The sequence below is a fragment of the Lycorma delicatula genome, chromosome 1, assembly GCF_047948215.1.
Source record: "Lycorma delicatula isolate Av1 chromosome 1, ASM4794821v1, whole genome shotgun sequence".
In the NCBI taxonomy this organism is placed as follows: Eukaryota; Metazoa; Arthropoda; class Insecta; order Hemiptera; family Fulgoridae; genus Lycorma; species Lycorma delicatula.
The window spans coordinates 91759353-91782051 of NC_134455.1; the positions used below are offsets into that span (position 1 = coordinate 91759353).

General features: G+C 28.9%; 1 protein-coding gene across 7 annotated transcripts in view; it reads right to left on the minus strand.

The window, feature by feature from the left end:
* stck (LIM zinc finger domain containing stck) overlaps window positions 1-22699 on the minus strand; it is a 79985-nt gene that overhangs the window by 33940 nt on the left and 23346 nt on the right. The window contains exon 1 of one of the 7 annotated variants that reach the window (XM_075357796.1): window positions 11861-11963. The exons of 5 other annotated variants lie outside the window; for them this stretch is intronic. Coding sequence is in view for 1 of the 2 variants with exons in the window: in XM_075357754.1 (XP_075213869.1) it covers window positions 11240-11532 (293 nt within the window). In the remaining variant the exon portion in view is untranslated. Of the gene's footprint in view, window positions 1-11239; window positions 11599-11860; window positions 11964-22699 lie in introns of those variants that run through there. One more of the 7 variants, XM_075357754.1, reaches the window with a different exon arrangement.

The window sequence follows — 22699 nt, forward strand, 5'->3', positions numbered from 1 at the left end:
ACAACGATTGAAAATTGTAATTCACTACTTTTGCAGCAGTTTTGCTTAATTAGATGGTTTTGAACTTTGAAAAGGTTTATTTTGTAACTAGTTACTTCTGCAAATTGCAAATAATAAAACAAATTTGTACAAAATATTAAAGGTTTACTAAAAAATACCATAATTGAATAATAAAAAACATAGTTCGATAGTTAATAAATAGTGAATGGTTCAAAATTCATAAAGTTAAACTTTTGTTGTGATCAAAGTTCAATCACTACAAAACTTGTTATGTTAAACACAACACAATCTTGACATAAAAATTTCTATCCTCAAATCAGAACCATGCTGGTTCATATTAATTTCATTCTGTACACAACCACAACCTCTTAGATTTGACCACTCCCATCAGTTTCTTTGTGTTTTTTTCTACTTCTTCCAGTAACACACTTTTATAGAAATGAAAAAAATTTACTTTTGTAAATTTGAAAAAATGACAATTAGATAGTTTTGAAACTCATCACCTCATATTTAGGTTAAGAACATTATACACAAAGAAAAAAAAAATTTACTAATCTTCAAAACACTGTAACTTTGTGAAAAATTATTGCATGGAGACAATAAAATACATTTTTAGCTTGAAGTTTCTGGTAGAGTCTGTTAAGAAGTTTAAATTCTTAGTTGCTTTAATTTTTTTTGGGAAGTGTAGTAGTAGTAGTAGCAGCAGTATTAGTATTTATTTTCTTTTAGGAAGATAGAATGGAAAGTGTAGTAGTAGTAGCAGTATTAGTATTTATTTTCTTTTAGGAAGATAGAAGAGGAAACAACCAGATATAAGTAGCAGCAAAAGTGATAGTGGCGGAGAAGAGAAATCAAAGCAGAATATTAGTGAAAAATCAAGTGGAACTTCACTACCATCTGGTTCTGGTATACGGGATCAAACATATTTTGATAATGATGTGGGTCACTGGCTTGAAAATTTGTTTAGAATAACCTCATCTCAAAAAATGCAAGTTTTAAAAAACTGTTGGTCACCCACAAGTTATGACTTTGCTAAGGATGCTGTGCAATTAAAAAGAAAATTCAAATACAACTGGTTGGCGGATTATGCTCCTTGGCTGGTGTATTCCAAGAAATTAAAGGGCACATTGTGCATTTACTGTGTGTTTCCACCAAATAATGTACATGGTGTTCTAGGTTCCTTCATAGTGAGGCCCTTTACTCGCTATAAAGATATGCACAAATTCATGAAATCTCACATATCATCTCAGTGGCACAAATCGAGAGCCACAGCAATAAAATGTTTTGTTGAAAATATACCTGTTGATGTACAGCTAGCTGATTTCTGTCCACAAACAAGAAAATTGTTGCATCAGTAATTTTGACTGATGTTTTGTGGTTCATCACACGTCCTACACCATTGAGGGGCAAGAAAGGTGTTATTGAAGACTTGATCAAACTTAAAATTGACGCTAGTGACCAGATTTTAAAAGAATACATAGGAAAGGGCGCAAAAAGTACTACTTACTGGTCACCACGAATTCAAAATGAAATAATCGGTCTACGTTGCAATGTCATTAGAGACAACATCACTACTGATGTAAAGAAAGCATGTGCTTATAGTATCCTGGCAGATGAGAGCAATGACATATCAGGGAAAGAGCAACTTTCCATTGAGGTTACATTTTCTGACAAAGAAAAGATGATGGCTCATGAGGAATGTAGGTTTTGTAGAGTTGATTGACATGGATGCAAAATCTGTAGCATATGCAACTAACAACTTTGTAGAAAAGGTATGCCTTGACCCAGAAAAGTGCATCAGACAAGAATATGATGGGTGTACCAGTATGGCAGGAAAGGATGGTGGTGTCCAGAAAATTATTTGAGAAAAGTATATAGGAGCGTTATACTTTCACTGTGCTAGTCACAAACTGAACTTAAATGTAAATGACTTAAACAAATTACCAGTGATACAAAATATATTCTCCACAATAAAGAAAAATAATAAGATTCTTCTAAGAATTGGCCTTTTGTAAAAAAGGCATACCGAATATACCAATGCTCTGTGAAACCTGTGAGTCTCAAAAATATAAAAGTATCACCACATTCAAGAAAAATTATGTGCAAATTATCATGGTACTTGAAAAACTACCAACAAATGGTAGCAATGCAATAAGAAAAGCTACTTTTCATATGCACTGCACTACCACAAAATCAGAATTCATTGTTAGTGTTTGTCTGATAGTAAAATATTTGGCACTCCTCCAATCAGTGGTAAATGCTCTTCAGTCAACAAGTGTGGAATTACTTTAATGTGCAAATCACAAAAAAAAATCAGAGACATCATGAGAAAACACTGTGGAAGTGTGATTGTTGAAAATGAAAGATAACTAATTATTCCATAAAAATATTCATAAATAACGTCTCTTGAACAGTATTTATCTGAGGAAAACTTGCCCACTTTCTCATTGCTTACATTGCACCCTCACATAATGCTTGATATGATAAGACATTTTTTAAAAATCTGATGTGGACAACACATGACTCCCTTTGAATGCCTATTAAATTAGATTTACACATTATTTTAAAATAAAATGTATATAAAATTTACTTTCATTAAAAACTTCTGATTTTTCATATTTTTTTTATTATTTTTGAATTATTATTAATAATGAATAATTATTGAATTATAATGAGAGGTTAATAATTATTAATAAATCAATATATTTAAATTTAAAAAAAAGAAGTTAATAAAAGGAGAAAAGTCTGATTTGAACCAATGTGCCTTCCCCTATGATCCAAAATTTCATTAGGCTATAACTCTGGAGCCAATGAAAATAAGTACCACTTATGATATACAGTTGAAAATTTTTCAATGAGGGCTTATACTGCACTTATGAAAAAGTTCAAAATCCAATTTTTTTTTTGGAATTTGGGCTATTTTGGATACTTTTGGTTCAGTCAATTGCAATCAAAAGGGGAGGTGCACAACTAAATGTTAGAACAGTCCTAAATCCAAAATGTCAACATCCTACAGCTAATCGTTTTTGAGTTATGCGAGATACATACTTATGTACATACGTACATACAGATGTCACACCAAAACTAATCAAAATGGATCCAGGATGGTCAAAATGGATATTTCCATTGAAATTTATAAACCGAAATTTTTCACGATCACAATACTTCCTTTTACTTTGTACAAGGAAGTAAAAATGACAAGTTTTGTAATTACAATTTGAATGATTTCCTCCATGAAGCTGAACTTTGGTACAACCAATGGAAATGAAAAAATGTGCCAAATGCCGAACTGAAGTGAGATAGAACGAACTAGCTGCACTAGTTAAAGAAACCCAATTGTTCTACCTATCCATAAAATGGATGCTACTTATCTCATTTGCACAGCCCTGCACAACGTGCAGTATCAAATGATCCTTCAGCACCTTACACAGGGTAAAAACTTGGTTACGGTCAACAATGACAGAAAATTGACTTGTTGGTCTTTGTATGATGAGTGTGGTGCATAAAAAGAGAGTTCTTCTGGAAGCTAAAAATAAATTTGAGAAAGAGATTTTGTCAAGATTTTGCCAGAACTCTCATATGCTAATGCTGAAATAAGATTTAGATAGGTTTGAATAGCATTGCAACCAATTACTTTTAGTGTTTTCAAATATTCAAATAAAACCACTTTTTAACAACAAAAAAAACCGTTATCTTATTTTTGCCCCTCCCCCCATGAAGAAAATCCTGGCTATACACCATGGTCAGAAATGTTTTGTTAAGTATTGCTTATTTGTTACTTAATGTTTATTATTATTTCTAATCTTTTTTATTTATTTATTTATTTATTGATTTGTTATATATTTCATCAGTGATAATAGTTTCTTATCAACCAAAATGCCTATTTATTTTTATTTTTTAAGCAAATTTTTTAAAATGGTATTTGAACATAATCTTATTTTCCTGTTTGTTCAACACATAAAAGTACAGGGTGATTACAAGTGATCTTTCCGATTACAAACTTTAATAACTCCAAGTTTAATAACATTCAAGATACATGAAAAGTAGCATTAATAGAAAGGGAAACTTAAAACGTTTTGTATTGCATTTGGTTCACACCACATCACATGCGCTGAATGTGAAGCTTCCTGTGTCATACGAGACCAATCAAGCTTTTAGAAAAATTCCTGCCACACATGTTATAATATTGGATGATCCACTAATCCAATGGCCTCTATGATGCATACATGAAGAACTTGAATGTAGTGATAAAAGGTGGTTAATACATGTGTCATTTGACAAAATCCCAAATAGAAAAGGCAGAAGTTGTAAGGTCCACGGGAAAATGGAGGCCAATGCAAACGGTCACTATCGTCACAACCAGCACGCTCAAACTATCTCTTTGATAGTTGCCTATTTAATTCATGACTGACATCAAAGTGGAAAAAGAGTGATACCAATCCTGTAAAAATTAAACCTTGGATAACCTGTTCCAGTTGTGGTTTCTGTGGACTTTGCACAAAAGTCTCTCACACATGCTCTATAGTTGCTTCGCTTACTGGTGGACAGCCAGTTAACTTTTGCTTACAGATGCATCCCCTTGATTTAATTAGAATACCACATTTTGGTAGTGAGACTGCATTTTCATCAAACTTTCTTCTAAAATTACATTGTACAGTGATAACAAACTGACAGACATGAAAATCCTGCACACAAAAAGCCTTCCTCTCTTCGTTGGCAGCCAATTTCTCTCCTATAGCCCTAGTGATGAAATCAACAACTATAATACAGCTGTACCAACCACTGACAATTTTTTAGTTTTCCTTTCCACTGATGCTACTTTCATGACTCTGAATGTTATTAAATGTGAGTTACTGAAGTTGGTAATCAGAAAGACCATTTGTAATAATCCTGTATTTTTAAATTACAAAAAATAAATATATAATTTTGCTAAGTTTTTAATTTTCTTGTAATGGACTAGCTTTTTATTAAAAAAAAAAAAAAAAAAAAAAAAAAAACATACAAAAAAGCATTACTTTTCATAATGCTTTAATAATAATACACTATTTTTTCAAAATTTGATACTTGAGATTGTTTTTTTTAATAATTTGCTTTGTAAAATATGACATTTAATTCAATTATGTAGTAATGCTTTAACTAAATTGATATTTTTTTCTGTTCTTTAAACCACATGTTGCCATTTCTACTATAACAAGTGATTCTTGAACTGAAGAAATATTGTCATCCTCATCTTTGTTATCATCACTGTCATGTTTTTCTGACTTGCACTCTTTTATTTCTTCATCAATAATATTTGACAAATAGGAAAGATTTATCTTAATTTTCTATTTTAATGTTGTTCATAAATTTGAGGTCATTTTGAAATCAAATTAGTTTTTTTTACTGGTCCATTACAGTAGATATCTACTTAGTAATCATCTTCAATTGATTCTCAAAGTGCCTTTAACTGATTAAAATTATTAATATGTGCTAAGAGAAGGTGATAATGCTTCATTTTCTCGTAGACATGAAAAATGGGTGAAAAGTTATTTCTTCTCATAGAAGAAATAATTTTTCATGATTAGGATAGGGAGATATGATTTGTGTCCCATACATCCAAATCCACAGTGTAACTGGGAGCACTGAATTTCATATTTTGTTAAGAAACCCAGATTAATTTTCCCACTAATTAAACTCACATTAATAAAATTTAATACTTGTTTGAGCTCAAAAATATTTTAATAAATAAGCTTCTTAAACCTTCGATAAAAAAGTTGTATATTGTTCAGTTTGTATATTGAGTTGTACATTGCATATTGTACTTGTTCGTACATAGTTAAAAAAACCATAATTCATAACACTCATACAAAATTTAAGAAATCAAATCCAATACCTTAATTTGCATGAGACAAGGTCAATTAAACTAATTTTAATAAAACTAGTACTGTGACAATTTATAAAACCTGATTAAAGTTGGCCACACTTTAATATTTACAGGAAGACCTGGACTGCTCAAAATTAAAATGAAATTATCATTAATTAAAAAAAATAATCTTTATGTATTATAATTTACATTGCAACTACTTGTATTGGGCTTATATGATAACTAAAATGTTACAAAATGATAAAGGTATAATGTGCAATGGCAATTTAATTTTTTTTTTAATTTCATTTTTGGAAGAATTAGACTTTTAGTTAAGGATTAACTTTTGGTTAGAGTTGCCAACTCTGTAAGCTTTAAAAATTTATCCAAAAGGCATTTCAGCTATAAGATTTATAGTGCAAATACTGGACAGAAACAGTGTCACCAGCCAAGTCAGATCAAGGAAGCAAGATCTACTGGTCTTCAACTTCAACGAAAAGACTTACAGTATAGATCTGACAGTCTATACTACGATTTGACGAATATGTAGAGCTGACAAATAACTACAGAGCTTTAAATGGGGTATAAGGCGTTACAGGTAAGGAAAAGGTATGGATGTAGAGAAAAGATGATAAACCCACAAAGGAACTATAACATGAAACAAAATCCGCAACCTAAGGACTGATCCTCTTACACCCATATACCGATACATAACAACCATGAAAAAGTAGACAACATTTTTATCTGGGAAATATATGCTGCAGACAGAATTTACCTATTATCCTTAAATTAAAAGGATGCAGAAGTACAGATTCAGATTTTCTGAACACCTTTACCCACTTTTAAAACTACATGGCATGATGAAGGATTCAACTGAACCACAATCAATTTAGACAGACCTCCACTGAAAATTAATTTTTATAACCATAAATTTAACAATATTATTCAACTTTAAAAAATAAACACAATTTACACTTTGATATTGTTTCCATAATCATGTAAAAATTCCCCGCGATGTATCTTTACTTAGGGAAAAAATAATACCAACAAATATCATAGCAGCTCACACCAAACACCTGTGATAGTCTATACAATAAATATTTCACTGAAAAAGTTTTTAAATATAAACTTTAATCGTAATTGTGTTTGAGGTCCTTTCAGACACACCTTTCTATCATTCAATAAGCATAGTTAACAGCTGTGCTTAAATCTCTCTGTTTAAAAACTGTTAAACACAGAGCAGCGATAAAAATATTGTAATACAAAAAAGAACAACATGATTCAATCTAAGATGTAAAAAAAGATTTTCATAGCAATTTATATAGATTACATAAGATATAATCAGAACAGCAGTGAATGATACATAATTGATAAACAAAACACATAACAATCACTCACAAACTTTTCAAAATTAAAATCAGGATTTGATGGTTTTAATATCAAACAAATATCTGTGCCATTTTATTATTTTGGTACCATATAGTACTGTGTTCTGTGTTGTAATCTGTATGTAATAAAAAGATACAGCATCCTAGCTAAATATTTTTTATAGCGCATAGATTAAACACATGTACTCACAAATGAGCACTTCCTAAAAATAATATAAAGCTCAGATATATTAATGATACTACATTAAAACACGAAATCAGCAGAACCCAATTTTTAATGTACACAGACAAAATACTAAAATACAACAAATTAAGTGTCCGTCTCATTCTCAAATGACCCAGAGGCTAAAAAAAGGCTCAATACAAACACAACATACAATTAACCCTTCTTCACAAACTTGCAAAAATCAACCAACAAATTACTAAATACATGGAAAGCCAAGAATTATGAATTACTTATTTCAACACCCAGACTATCCAGTGATGTCAAGCTTTTAGAAGCTTAGTCCGCAGACTACTCAATATATCCTCAGATTATCACATGAGAATTACACAGAAATCTTTAAAATATCTACAACCCAGAAATCAATATATCAACACATGTTGTCTCATTCCTAACAATAATTAAGTAAATAAAAGTAGAAACAAATATAATTACAATGAGAAATATATCACACTAACTTGTAAAAATAAAGACAAAAAAAAATAGCTCAAAAATTTACAATAAATGCACACAATATTGCTATCAAAAAAATAAATAAATAAATCAACATTAAGACACGAAACATAACGTCCCTAGAATACATACCTGAAATTCCTTGAATGCACACAACATTCTACATTAAACAAGACACAGACTTCAGAGATACAACTACAACAATAATACAAAACCATTCCAAAAACAAAATAAAAGTCAATTTTCCCCCTATCTCATAAAAACAAATTTCAAATATTCCAAAATTAAACACAAATTAGACATTCCACATATACACAAAAAGTATTATATCTCAATATGCTTGAACATATAACAACAAAACACAACATTATACTATATTTGGCCCAGCCAATGTACAAGCTTGTGACGTCACGAGCAGACTGCGTATTACTACTTGAACTGAACATTAACTCTGCATATCAAATCGAAGTATTACTTATTATCATATTGAACACGGTAATAACTATCATATTTACATTTACTAATTACAAACAGTACATAATTAATTCTTTTATAACCTTTATTTGAACTAATTATTAATTTTTAATAATAAACAAAAGCTTACTTGTATTTTCTTCATGCATCTAATTCAAACTTCTAGCAAGTTCACCATTCTTGCTAAACGAATCAATATCACTGTCTCTTTCATTTTCATTTTCACTATCAGAGTCTACATGTATAATAACGACGCTCTGTCATTTCATTTATTAGTGGTTCCAGTTTTTCATACTCTTTTTCAATATTTTTTTACTTTTTCACAATAGGTTTCCAGTCTTCATGGAATTAATTTTCTCTGTAGGTTAATTTTTCAACATTTGTGAAAAAAGAAGTTGTGTTATGACTCACCACATGTCTTTTTATGGTTGACCGTACAATCATATTCAAATCAGGATGGTGTGGTGGGAGTCTAAGAACATGATGCCCATGTTTTTTTTCAAAAGTTCATCCCAGTAGTATTTTTGTACTTTAGTTTTATGTAAATTTAATAATTCATATAACTATGGTTTCAGCATTTTTGAACTATAAGGAAAATAGGTTTTCTCCAGCCAATCAGTCATATCTGTTCTTCTGCAGTTAGGATTTCGCGCTTTATCAATACCTGTATCATGATAAGTGGCATTATGAACAACTACTACTGACATGGTGGAAGATTTGGAATTGATTTTTCACACGTCCATTTCATGAAATTGTCTGTATTCATGTTGTCATGGTAGTCACCAATTTTTGAACTGTCTTTCTAAGTTAGTAATGCGTTGGGAATAAAACTGATTTTTCCTCCAGCATTAATTACTATTAAGTGATCACATTCATTAATCGGCACATTAAGTCCCTCAACAATACCATCAGACCACGACTTTGTCAAAAAATACAAACTTAAAAGGTACGTTTCATCCAAATAAACAATTGTAGCATTGCTTTGTATGTAATTAGCCATTTGCCTGCAAATATTCAATTCTCTTCCACCTGATATCAAATTTTTCAATTAAAAGTTTTCTGTTATTTTCAATTTTACATTTGAAACCTAACTCTTTCAAAATAACAACTAAGTTAATTAACAGCTAAGTTGATTAAATAGCAAAATAACAGCTAAGTTGATTCACTGCCTTTAACATCAATAGATGATTGAAGTTCTTGCCTTATTTTTCTTAAAGTAGGTAATTCATTCTTCTTTGAATGAAATTCATTAACTGTTCTTTTAACTACACCTAAATCAAAACTGTCCAGGCACTGACAGGTTTTGAATGTTGTTTATACTTTTTCGATGTGCTGAAAGAAAACGACTGGGATGTTGATTAAAAAATGTCTTTTTTTCTCTTCTGAGTTTTTGAATCTGTGTTCTTGATATCCCACAAGCAGCAGCAGTTCTTTCTTCACAATTTTGAATGTCAATTATATGTTTGCTGTCAATTAATTAACCTACTTTTAGAACTTCTTTTTCATAAGATCATAAACATTATTGATAATTTCACGTGCTTGACTCCCTAAGTTTATTCCTTAATAATGGATTTAAATAGTGTCACAACAAACCGCACTAATAATACATGAACAAAAATAATATATTACAAAAAATTTACAAAAATCAATGAATAATTATACAATAATACGACCGCACAAAAACGCTATCTGAATACATTCACTGAACATGATATAAACTGGACTAAAGTTTATTTCTTTATACACACATTGTGACACTTTATACACACAAATGACGGATCTAAATATAATCGTGATGAAAGACATCATTTCTAACTGCATGTATAAATTTTTATAGGCCTGTACATAATACCAATCAGACCATTAGTCATTAGTTAAGAAATTGTTATTGTTTACAAGACTGAGTCATTAAGCATTTTTATACATGTAATCAACTCAAATGGAAAGAACTGAACACACAACAACATAAATGTATTGTTTGGGTGTTTTTAAGTCGAAAACTGAAATAAAAACAATAATTACCCGCAAAAATGTTTTGGAAAACAATAATATAATGAGATATCAACACATGACGTCACAAGCTTGTAGATTCTATGGGACAACTGTCCACAGATAACTATGTACTAAATATTTTTCTGATATTATAAATACACTTTAAGCTTAACTCAATAAACAGCCACCAACAGCAATAATATCAGTTGACATCATGGTAAGAAACAGCAGAACCATCACCAAGGATGATTACAAGAGTAACAGAAAATATTAAGATAAAAAAAATCTAATTAAAAAAAATTTCACTCAGTTTATTACCAAAAATTAGTAAGTATTGTATTTCATTTAATCTTACCAATTTCATTAATTTCTAGACAAATATTTTAATACCATAAAGAGTAATGCAGAAGTAGACCTAAACATTCATATTACATAAAAAAGATTATATTATCCCCTGAATTAAAGATTCTGCCTGATAGAGTGTAAGATAGAAGAGTAAACACATAAAGGTAATAAAGCTTAAAATATATTAATTCTGGACCACTGAGATATCAAGATCAAATGCATTCACAATAAAGATAAAATTATTAAAAAAATTTTATATATATATTTTTTTTAATAATTATTTAAAACGTAACCAGTTATCAGAAATATTTAAAAAACAAATCTGAAATGTTGGCAACCATGATACACAGAATTCTAAGTAAAATAACATGTACTGATATAACACAATTTTCATTAATGTAACTCTAAATTCAAATACTACACAAAATAAGAAGAAACTTAAATGCTAGAACCTTAATCAAACATAACACAAAATGATTGTACTACATTAAGATTACATTCATAAAATTTAATTAAAGATACCTTGCTTCACCCTTTGCTTTGTTCTCTGATCTAACTTTAACCTCAGATTTATTTTTGCTTTGTTCTTCTTCTTTAAACTTATCTTTTAAAACATTATTACGTTTAGGTGGTAATTCAGGTGGTACTATATCATATAATTCTTCATAATCATTTAGATTCATATTTGAACCTTTCCGACGTACATACAAATCACTGTGATCAAGAGATAATAATTCCACTGGTAATGGACTTAAATCCGGATTTCTAATATATGTTCTAATAAAATTAGAATCATCACTTCCATATGGAAACATATTGTAACACACAAGTTTCAATAAATAAATATGTTACAAAAAATATGTATTATATATTTCAAAACGAATTAAATTCCACCACTTAAAACTGCTAAACAAATTAAGATAAAGTCCATCCTTCACTTTCTAACACACAACTGCTTGATAAAGATAAAATTATTGCAATAGTTTAGTTAAGTATTTTTACATGTAGCTAAATAATAAATCAATTACACTACGTATCATTAAATAAAAATAAAGCAAATTATAAAAAAGAATTTTTCACAACAAATTCATAATAAAAGGTTTAGTCATACAAATAATCAGAAATAATTTAATAATAATTTACCTATTTGCAGAAAAACATCAAAGTAACTCATTATATCAGTTCAATTTAAGACATAAAAAAAAAATACCTTACTCACATCATATCCACAACAAAACAATATCAAGAATATGATTAAAATTTTAACTGTTTTCATTTATGAATAAAATCTATGAATAATAATTTATAACATAGCCCATATGATTTTTTTTCATAATTTATTAGTCACTACTAAAAGATATAAAGCATGTTTAATATTCATATAGAATATATAAATCAACTAATACAATTATTGAGTAATAATAATAATTACTCATATATACTTAAAAGATTAATTATAAATTCATTATTAAAAAAAACAGCAGATAATGAGGCAGAGAAACTAATAATAAACTTTAAAAAACCATAACATAACCTTGAAATTAAAACAAAACAAAAAAAATTATAGTAAAATGTTACATTATTTCAATCGCTATAATTATACTAACAATACTTTCAAACTTTTTTCAACTAATTATAAAGATTTTCATTATAAAATCTAATCACTAATAACAAAATTACACAATTAAATTTAAACTGAATAAATCTTTAAAATGATGCCGAAGTAAAAAAATAATATAAGAAGAGAACATGTTAAACAAAATATGCTGAGGTGGCTGTTATCTCAACAAGCACACAAAAACATCTGTCACACGATTAAGATAAGCAAACTCAGCTTAATGCCATGAAAAAAAAAGTATAAATAAATAACAATAACTTCTCAGTGGTATGCATGAAACAAAACTTTAAGAAAGAAAATTCAAGTCAAAAAATACGAAAAATAATACTAAAAAATTTGTAAACACTTTATTATTAAACAATTTACTGTCTACTACTTAAATTAAATTCTGAAAATTTTACCATGTAACCAATAAAGGACAAAATAATCTTTATATGATAGCATTATTTAAATAAAATGTAAAGATTATTATTTATATTACAGTGAAAAGTTTATAAATATTAATGTAATCTGTAAGATAGCAATCCAATCATAGAAAAAGATGATGGAAAATCATCGATGATGGAAAAAGATTTACCAGCACTTGGATAGAGAATAAAAAAATTCACCTTTACACCAATGAAAATAAAAAAATAAATGATTACTTTTATAGCCTGAACTGTTTTCTTAAATATTTATTTATTCACTAAATAAAAAAAAGCAATCCAAAATATATATAAAATCACCAATTGTAAATAAAGACCCATTTAAATTTATTTCACACCTCAAACAATCCCAGAAATAATAAAAAGAAAATGCATATACATCTATTTCAGCTTTATATAAAATAAAATATACTTTTTTATTTTTAAAAATCTATTAACTTAAAGTCACTGGTACAGGATGATAACCTCGTCAAAGTCAAATTAAGTCAATTAAAATCTGTTATAAATTATGTATAAACAGATTGAATTCATTTTCAGAATTGACAACTGGGGTTATTAGGTTTGTTATCAAACCAAATTTGTAACTTCTTACGACATATTTTTTTTAATTTTATCAAATGACTTTTAGACATTGCTTTTCACAGAAAAATTTATTCTAAATGCCAGAATTTTAAAATTGCTCTTACAAATTAAGAAAACGCAGTTTTTCAAGGAGTTATATATAAAAAGTTTTAATCTAATCAGATAATTATATTTAAGTGCTTCTGGTAACGTCTGCAATATAAATTAAACTTTTACAAAAAGAAAAGTTCAACCTACCATCAACAACTCAAAAATTTATTAAACTAATTTTCTACCTCACGAAGCAGACAAAATATACTTCACGTTCAGATAAAATATTGCACTTTTTGTTTAACTAATCAGATGAGCAAAATTTCAAACGGTATATCCTAACAATTAAATGGCTTAAATGAATCTGAAAGATGTCTAAGAGTAACACCCTGAAAAAGTACAGAATGAGAAGTAAAAATGATCCACCAACCTCTAATTTTCATAGAACATCTAAGACAAACTACATTCATTGTACTTGAACTACATATTTTTTTGGATTTATTACGTACTAATGATTGAAGCAATCGATACTACTTAAAGAAATAAATGTAAAACTACAATTAATAAATCACCATTCAAAAACAGAATGTGACAATTTTAGTTAAAGAATAGGGAAATTTGAAGACTACAGACATTCTTTTGAGTTAAAATCCATTCATTATGTTTATATTTTGAAAATTATTTGAGTTATTTTTTAGATACAAGAGTAAATATATTTTCATGAAAATAATAGTAATTAATTCTGTATTAGTTTTTTACAAATTAAAAACAAAAGGTCAATGTATTTTTAATAAAATTTTCCATACAAACATTTTGATTTGTATCAATTAACTGAGAAGTTTTTGTGAAAGAGGTATATATTTCACAGACCAATTGACAATCATTTTAACTGATTCAAGTTTTAAATTTTGAATTTAAAAAAAATATTTCAAAGCAACTGCACAGATGCAGTATTCAATGGATCACAAAATAAATTTAAAAATTATTTCTGATATAAAAAAGCATATGTACAATTATAAAAAAAAATGACAGGCTAAGATATTGAAAAATAAATTATTTGTCTGTAAAATCAAATTAAAATACTACTTTTAAATAAAATAATTCTTCCTATAACAACTTTAATCAGAACACAATTATAAAATAAAAATATAAATTCATTTCTATCAACAAAAAAAAATAATAAATAAAAATATTCAGAACTTTACAAGTAAAAGTGCCTCATCACAATATATTTGTAAATAAACCAATAAAAATCAGCCAAACACTGTTATACAACACTAAATAAATTATTAAACAACATTAAAGCATTATTTAAAATAAGAACAAGATTAAATGTTAAAAATATATGTATATATTTTTTTTAAATAACCATTAAATTAAATTAAAAACAAGTTTCTTTCACTCTAATTATCAACAATAAAAATAAATAAATACTCTGACAGCACAATAATATTTGTATGTAAAACAAATGAACTGAAGACTGAAATGATGTAATAAATAAGCAAGGAATAGAAAAGAAACTTCACCAACACATTAATTCAATTCTAAAACACTCAATAATAACTGGTTGGTTGTCAACAGACATGGGACTTATTGCGTTGTACAAGCTACTCATTTATTCTCTATTCATATTACAACTAGAAAAAAACAACAATAAACCATAATGTTTCTGTTTAATGCAGTGAATCAAAGTTATTTAAAAAATAGGCTACTTATTTCTTATCAAAAAACCACAAATAATATAAAGAGTATAAACACAACTCTATATCAAATATGAATGTGCACACACATTTACAAGTGTCAAAACCACACTTAAGTGAAGAGATTAAAATCTACGATTATTATATACAATATTAATAGATTAAATGCAGGTCATTTTATATACAAAAATATAATTCAATATTTATTATATAGATCTGTTCATGAGAACAGTGGCATAACTGGTATTTTGTATTAAATTGTATTTTAAATTAAATCGCAATTCAAAACGTTAGTTTATTTTAGCCAATTGCAAATGTGCATAGAATAAATTAAAAAATTTGTGCACAATTGTAAAAATCAATAAAATGTTAATTTTCTTCTTTTTTGAAGTTTTTACAGTTACTTTTTTTGCAAAGTTTCTTTTATTAAATTCATTATAGTGTTCAATTGTTGAGTATTCTGAGTGATTTTCCTCTTTAAATATTAAGATTTAAAATGGTAGTAACGAAGGTAAAAAGGGAAGAGGGGTAAAATACAAGTAAATTCTCTGTCGTATTAATTTTATTACATAATTAAGGAAAATGTATGTTTTTAATTTCTTTATTATCACTTAGGATAAAATTAAGATATAGGCGGCGAGTGTCTGAACACTTCCAACTATTTTAACACACGAGTTTTGTCATATACTTACTATATGTAAGATTTTTAGATTTGTGTGTAATGTCAATATGAACACTGGTTCATATTACCAGTATATATACAGGTAATATGAACCAGTATATACAGTTCATATTACATATATGATGTATATATATATATATATATATATAATTTTATTATATATTTTTTTATTATATATATATATATATATATATATATTGTAATGTCTTTTATATTTTGATTGTACTAATAACAATAACAATAATAATTATTTATTATTATTATTTTAATAAATAATAAATATACATAATACAATAAATAAATTTACTGTGAAATACAATAGAATTGGAGTTGTAAAGGATATGCAATATCCACTATATTATTTATTCAGCACATCCCAAAAACCCTTACTAATTCCAAAAAATTTTGTGCTCCTGGATTTTTAAAATTTTAACTTAAGAATAAATATGATTCTAGCACTTTTTAACACTGCTAAAAAAAAGGAATAGCGCTAACTCCATTTAATATTTTAAATAACAACTGTATCCTACTCTTACATAACTAAACTGATGTAAAAAAAATTTCACTGATAATTCTAACCAAAATGGCAATTCTTTAATAACTAACTTTCATTCATACCTTCAGATTGCATTACATCGCATTAATATCATAACAACATTAAGTACTTTTATTTATTGTTTACTGAATAAAGAACATGCAAATGTGAATTAGATAATCTAAAATGTATTTATTAAAACTTAAAAACGAATTATTAATTATTCGTAAATTTCTGTATTTTTGGTAGAAACAACTGTAAAATTTAACCATTTTTATCTGCTTTATCATCAATATAAAGATAATATTATTAAATTAAAACATTTTTAAGGACGTAACCAAACTGCCAAAGTTATGATGAAAGTCAGCTTTGTTAATCACTAGCAGGAAACCTGCTTCAAAATTAAATAAATAAAAATAAATTTTAACATGAGTGTTTTGTACTGCTGTACAAACATTCATGGTAGATGATACTTCACCAGATTGGAGCGTAATTAAATAATACAGTCAATAACTAGATTCAGAGTAGTAGTAAGTATAATAAACCAAAAATAAATCAAATTTTCAGTTTAATATAAATACCAGTGATGAAATTAAATGAATAAACATTGAATAAGTTATTGTAGGTGATTATATATTATAAATAAATATACAGTCATTGATAAGGAATGAATGTAGAATTGTCTATAATATAAGCAAAGTAGAATTAGAAATTAGCAACCCAAACTTGTTCATTATTAACTACTGTAATATAAGTCTTGTTCTTACATGATTTAGAAACTAGGAAAACAGAAGAACTATTTTATAAATACAATACTTCAAAATAAATAAAAGTGGTCAGTTAATAAACAGATTACATATGAACTTGTATTATATTCCTGTATAAAATTTCCTCTGTACTCCATGTCATTCTAACAAATGCAATCCAGTCTCTGCCATTTAAGAATTCCACAATCTGTTGGCTCCTAACTTATCCATTCTTATCTCACAGAGTAAAATACACAATGGAGTCTCCTCCATTATGCAGTTTATAAAATATTTCTATAATAATATTTCTTTTAAAAATCTTTCTTTTCTCAGCAAACTTGTTGAATATGACCTGGTTGTTTTTGAAGTTCATCCTTAGATCATAGGGTTCGCCAGCCACCTGCAGTACCTGTATGTCTTTGTAGTTCTTCTGGTTCTTGTGAGAAGAGAACTAAAACATCTGTGAATCTCTTGTAGTTTAGATATGCACCATTTATTTATAAGCCCTCTTCTTGCCCAATTTAAATGTAATCAATATTTCACTTCTATTTAAATCACACGTTAGCTATGGCACAGGTAATGTATGTCCCATGTGGACTAATACTGCTGTGCATCCTCAATTTCAACCGCATACCAGTTACTTGCTAATATGCGTTAAAGGATTCTATTCTGTGCGTTACGGCTGACATATATCCCGTATTCATGTTCCATCAAGTGCAGCACAGGAAAATACTTCCTGTACGTATTGTCTTTTTATTCTTCTTTTTGAATTATAACCAATGTTTAAAACTAGTTGAAAGGTTTTGCCATCTATTAATAACAGTATGAACTATCATACTCCGAAACAGTTTGGCTAAATTCCGTATGACATATTTGCAACAGCCAACTTTTTACTGGGGATTTTCACCCTGAAGGCAGTAGCAAATAAGTTGAAACAGTATTTTTTTTTTATAGGCACAATTTCTTTATAAATTATTCCTGCTACAAACCACCTATATAAAATTACTTTTATTTTTTGTTATTACTTCAACAGTGGAAAAAGTAAAATTTTCTCATAAAAGCAGTCAGTGAATGAATGAATATTTATGTTAATAAACAGTAATTTTTTTTGTAATATAGTCTGTAATAAATTGATATAATTAAAAATAGAACTTGTAGTTAAAGATTATTACTTGACAAATTCACATTTGTCAATATAATAAAATTTTATGGTAATGTAAATTACAAATCATAGAAAAAAGTAAACAAATATATTGAAATTGAATAATATAAACCATAATAAAAATGTAATGAATATATTTAATAATAAATGTTACGCCACTCAAAGAAAGAGAATTATATGAAATTCTTTAAAAATGAATGAAATTACCTAAAATCATTATTTGAAATAAAAACAATATTCATAAAGTTACAATAGAAATGGACGTTAGTAATTAGTACAAATATTTAAGAATGAACTAAATCTAAATTCAAATGAAAACTGCATTGAGTTATTTGGATGAAAGAAAACTGAAATTATTATCTGTATATTGAAAATTTAGTAATGTCTGCATACTTTGTAATAAATGAATATCCAAACTGAAATATTTCACTGAAAACTTAATCAAAATTTTATGGTTAAATTACTCTGGAAAAAAGTTCACTATCCACCATAATAATACGAGGGCTATTTTTTTCCAAGGTCCGATCGGTCACAAAATTAAAACCACAGTGAAAATAAAAAAATTTCTATTTGTAACAAGTTATGTTTGACATAGTTATGCTATTTCTCTACATAGTTGCCACTCCGATTTAGACATTTGTCGTAGCGTGGTACCAACTTTCCAATACCCTCGTCATAGAACGGAGCCGCCTGTGTTTTCACCCATGTTTCTATGCTGGTGTGCAGCTCGTTGTCTGTACCAAAATGTTGTCCTCCTAGCCAGCGTTTCATGTGAGCAAAGAGGTGAAAATTGGATTGAGCCAAGTCCGGGCTGTATGGTGGGTGATCAAACACTTCCCAACAAAAACGCTGCAGCAGCTTCTTTGTTACAGCTGCAGTGTGCAGCCGAGCATTGTCATGGAGAAAGACAATGCCTGATGACAACATTCCTCTTCATTTATTCTGAATTGCCCTTCGTAGATGTTGAAGAGTCATGCAGTATGAAGCTGCAGTGATGGTCATGCCACGTTCCATGAATTCCACCAAGAGAACTCAATTCCGGTCCCAGAACACAGTAGCCATACACTTTCTGTTGGAGAAGGTTCGCTTGAACTTCTTTGGTTTACTGGGAGAATGAGAATACATCCACTGTTTGGATTGTTCTTTTGTTTCTTCAGTTTCGAAATGGACCTGTGGCTCGTCCCCTGTGACAATTTTGTTCAAAAAAATCTTCTCCTTCATTGGGTAGCGCGGAGAAACGTTAGGGAGGCGTCCATTCTCATTGTTTTGTGATAGTCGGACAGCATCTTGGGAACCCATCTCGCACACAGTTTGCAGTACTGAAGTCCCTCACTCACAATGGCGTAGAGAGCTGACCTTGAAATTTCAGGAAACGAATCACTCAATACAGAAATTGTGAACCGACGATTTTCTCGAATTGCCTCATCCACTCGCTCAATGAGATCATCGGTTGACACTCGCTTCCTTCCCTGATCGCCTGCATCATGAACATCTGTACGTCCGCTTTAAAGTTCCTGCACCACTCAAACACAAGCAAAGTCGCACTTTGCTGTCACTCATTGAAGTTTCACCGTACACATTACTTATTCGTCGATGAATTTCAGCTGCATTACCGCCCTCAGCCTGAAGAAATCTAATTACCGGACGCACTTCACATTTGGCAGTAGATGCTATTGTTGTAGACATGTTTACGTGCTAGCTGCGTGTTCAGAACTAAAAGAAGTAACGCGGCGTGATTGAAGGCCATACTAGAGACGTTGCGCAACACATATGCGCAAAGGTTTATCCGATTTTTGCGCGGGTTTTTATTTCGCGACCGATCGGACCTTGAAAAAAAAATAACCCTCATACAATAACCACTATTGTTAATGATATCACAATAATACCACCACAATAATCTTGCACTAAACATGCAAAACAATTTTAGTTCACTGCTTATCTAATATGATATATTCATATTTTCTCATAAGAAGAATTTAAGCAATTTAAACAAAGCAGATTTCTGTCACACTCACAATATGTGTTAACATTTTTGACTTTGTTGTCCGTTTCTCGGATTGATAAAGTTTGCCGTAAAATCTTGTTAACAACCACTACATTTTCGATGTTTCCTTTGTCCGGATCGATTTTTAATGAATGAATTCTCTTAGGAGTTCTTGGTTTTTGCATCTGAATTATTTCTACAACCGTAGCTTTGATTATTATTCCTTAAAATTTAAAATTGAACAATTTTTTTTTATATTTGCTATTGTATAAAACTCACACATTGGTTAATAATGAACCAAATATTAATTCTAGGGCTACTTTTCTGTACCGCTTCTCACCTTTTCCTAAAACTGTGTAGTAGCTACTCATTTAACCACAATTAGTCAACAACTTCTTTGGCATCATTTGTAATTATGCGCTCTCGTTTTGTCACTGGTTCCTTTTACAACTTTTCCGTAAATACAAACAAGTCTTGTTCCTCTTTTGTGGTTAGCACAAGTACCTGTTGCTTGTCTTTCTACATAATTATTTTTATGTCATCTTTCATAACCCTAATTATTTCTCCTTTTTTAATTCTTTGGTAAACAATATTCTTCGGCAGATATTTCTAATCTTTTCGTAATGTTTCGCAGTTTTCTTTTTTGAGATAGCAAATATTTTACTACCTCAATTTTTGTGTATAAGTTATCTACATACTGTAATCCTCCAAATCCCATTAAATTCTTTAACAGTTCTTTAATTACAGATAATGTATGACTTTCTCCAACATTAGTGTCCCGTTTCCCCTTATAAACTTTAAAATTATACACAAAACCATTTGTATTGCAAAATTTGTATATTTTCACAACATATTTATGCTGCTTATTTTTTATATACTGCCTGGAAGACAGCCGACCTCACCATGGCATCATAGATTTATCTATTACAATTTTTTCTCCCGGAATGATGCATTACTGGAATTTTTGTAATAAATTATCAATTAGAGGGCGTATTCTATACCATTTATCATGTTGTTTCTGAGAATCATCTAAGCAACAAAGGAATAATAAAAATCGATCACATAACATAATATCAGAGATAAAATCATTACGGTAAATATTATCTTTTCACCAGTAAAGCTACTGTTTTGGTAACTAAACCAGATCCTAGTCATACTAATGGAAAAAAAAATTTTCAACTCATTTTGTCAGTTTCAGTCCATTTTTTCATTCTGCTATTTATAATAATGTTAAGACGTAATAAGACAAACTTTTAGATCTCAGAATTGATGTGCGTTACGGGACTATGTGAGTCGTAGATAATTTCAAGGGCAAACACTGCCACACAGAAGGTCTGTTAACACAAAGCAAGCTATCACCAGACCATTACTCCATATGGGATAATGTCCCATAATGCAAGGAGCAAAATATAATTAGGGGAACTATGAACCCCCACAATGCACTCTAAAAGGTTGACCATCTCTCATTGCCACAGCAAATGTGTTTAAATATTCTTATCTCCAAAATTCTTGATTAATACGACCAAACATGTCATGCAAGTGCCCTCTCCTGAGATAGATCTCCCCAAATTTGCTTTTTATGCAGTCTAATGGGGAGCCCAGTTGTTAATTTTACAGCCCTGACCTATGAATTTAATTTATTTACAATGTCAATAAAGTACAGAGGAAACATACCTAATTTTTTTTAAATTTTAAGTGAAAGAAGTAATTATTAGAACTATTCTATGATAAAATTAATTTTTATATGAACTATCCCACAAACTGAAAAATTATATTCTTCAAATTGAAGGGTCTCCCCATTATGAAAACATAGCCCCAGTTTTTTTTTTCCATACTAACTGCTGATTTCAGAAAGGTCTGGGGTGCATTTCAAACATTATTTATTATTTGTAATCACTCTTGTTTTGCTTCTGTTGGAGAAACAAAATTTTTAAGATTGTCCCAAAGGAAAAATCAAGAGGACTGCAATACAGTCCTCTTGACTGACAGACCCTGCAAAGATCATCATCAAACTGCTGCAGAGATCATCTACAAAATTATAATCTGTATTTTGGATCTCTTGGGTGAAACTTCTGTGCAAACTTTGTCTAATAGATGCATATGAAAATTACTAAATACTCAAATGAGAAAACTAAAAGAAGTAATTTTTTTTTATTTAATGTTGAAATGTATTTTCAGTTTATAAGAAAATTAAACTAGTATAACTGTAATTTGATAAAATAATTAAAAATAACAAGTAGACCCTACACACAAGCATAAAATTTAACCTTACTCACCACTGTGATTCACTGCACATGCCAATAAAAAGCCAACATAACCTCAATTGAGGTTATATTGTCTGTTGTCAACCTTACTGAGCATAACTCAAGAATGACACAATAAATTTTCATCAAATTTTCACATGCACAACTTCAGATACATTACTATAGCATATCCAAATTTCCATGAAATTTATCTGGTAGTTTTGGAGATTTTCAAACTGCAAATTTTAATCATAGGCCTGTGTATATATATATAT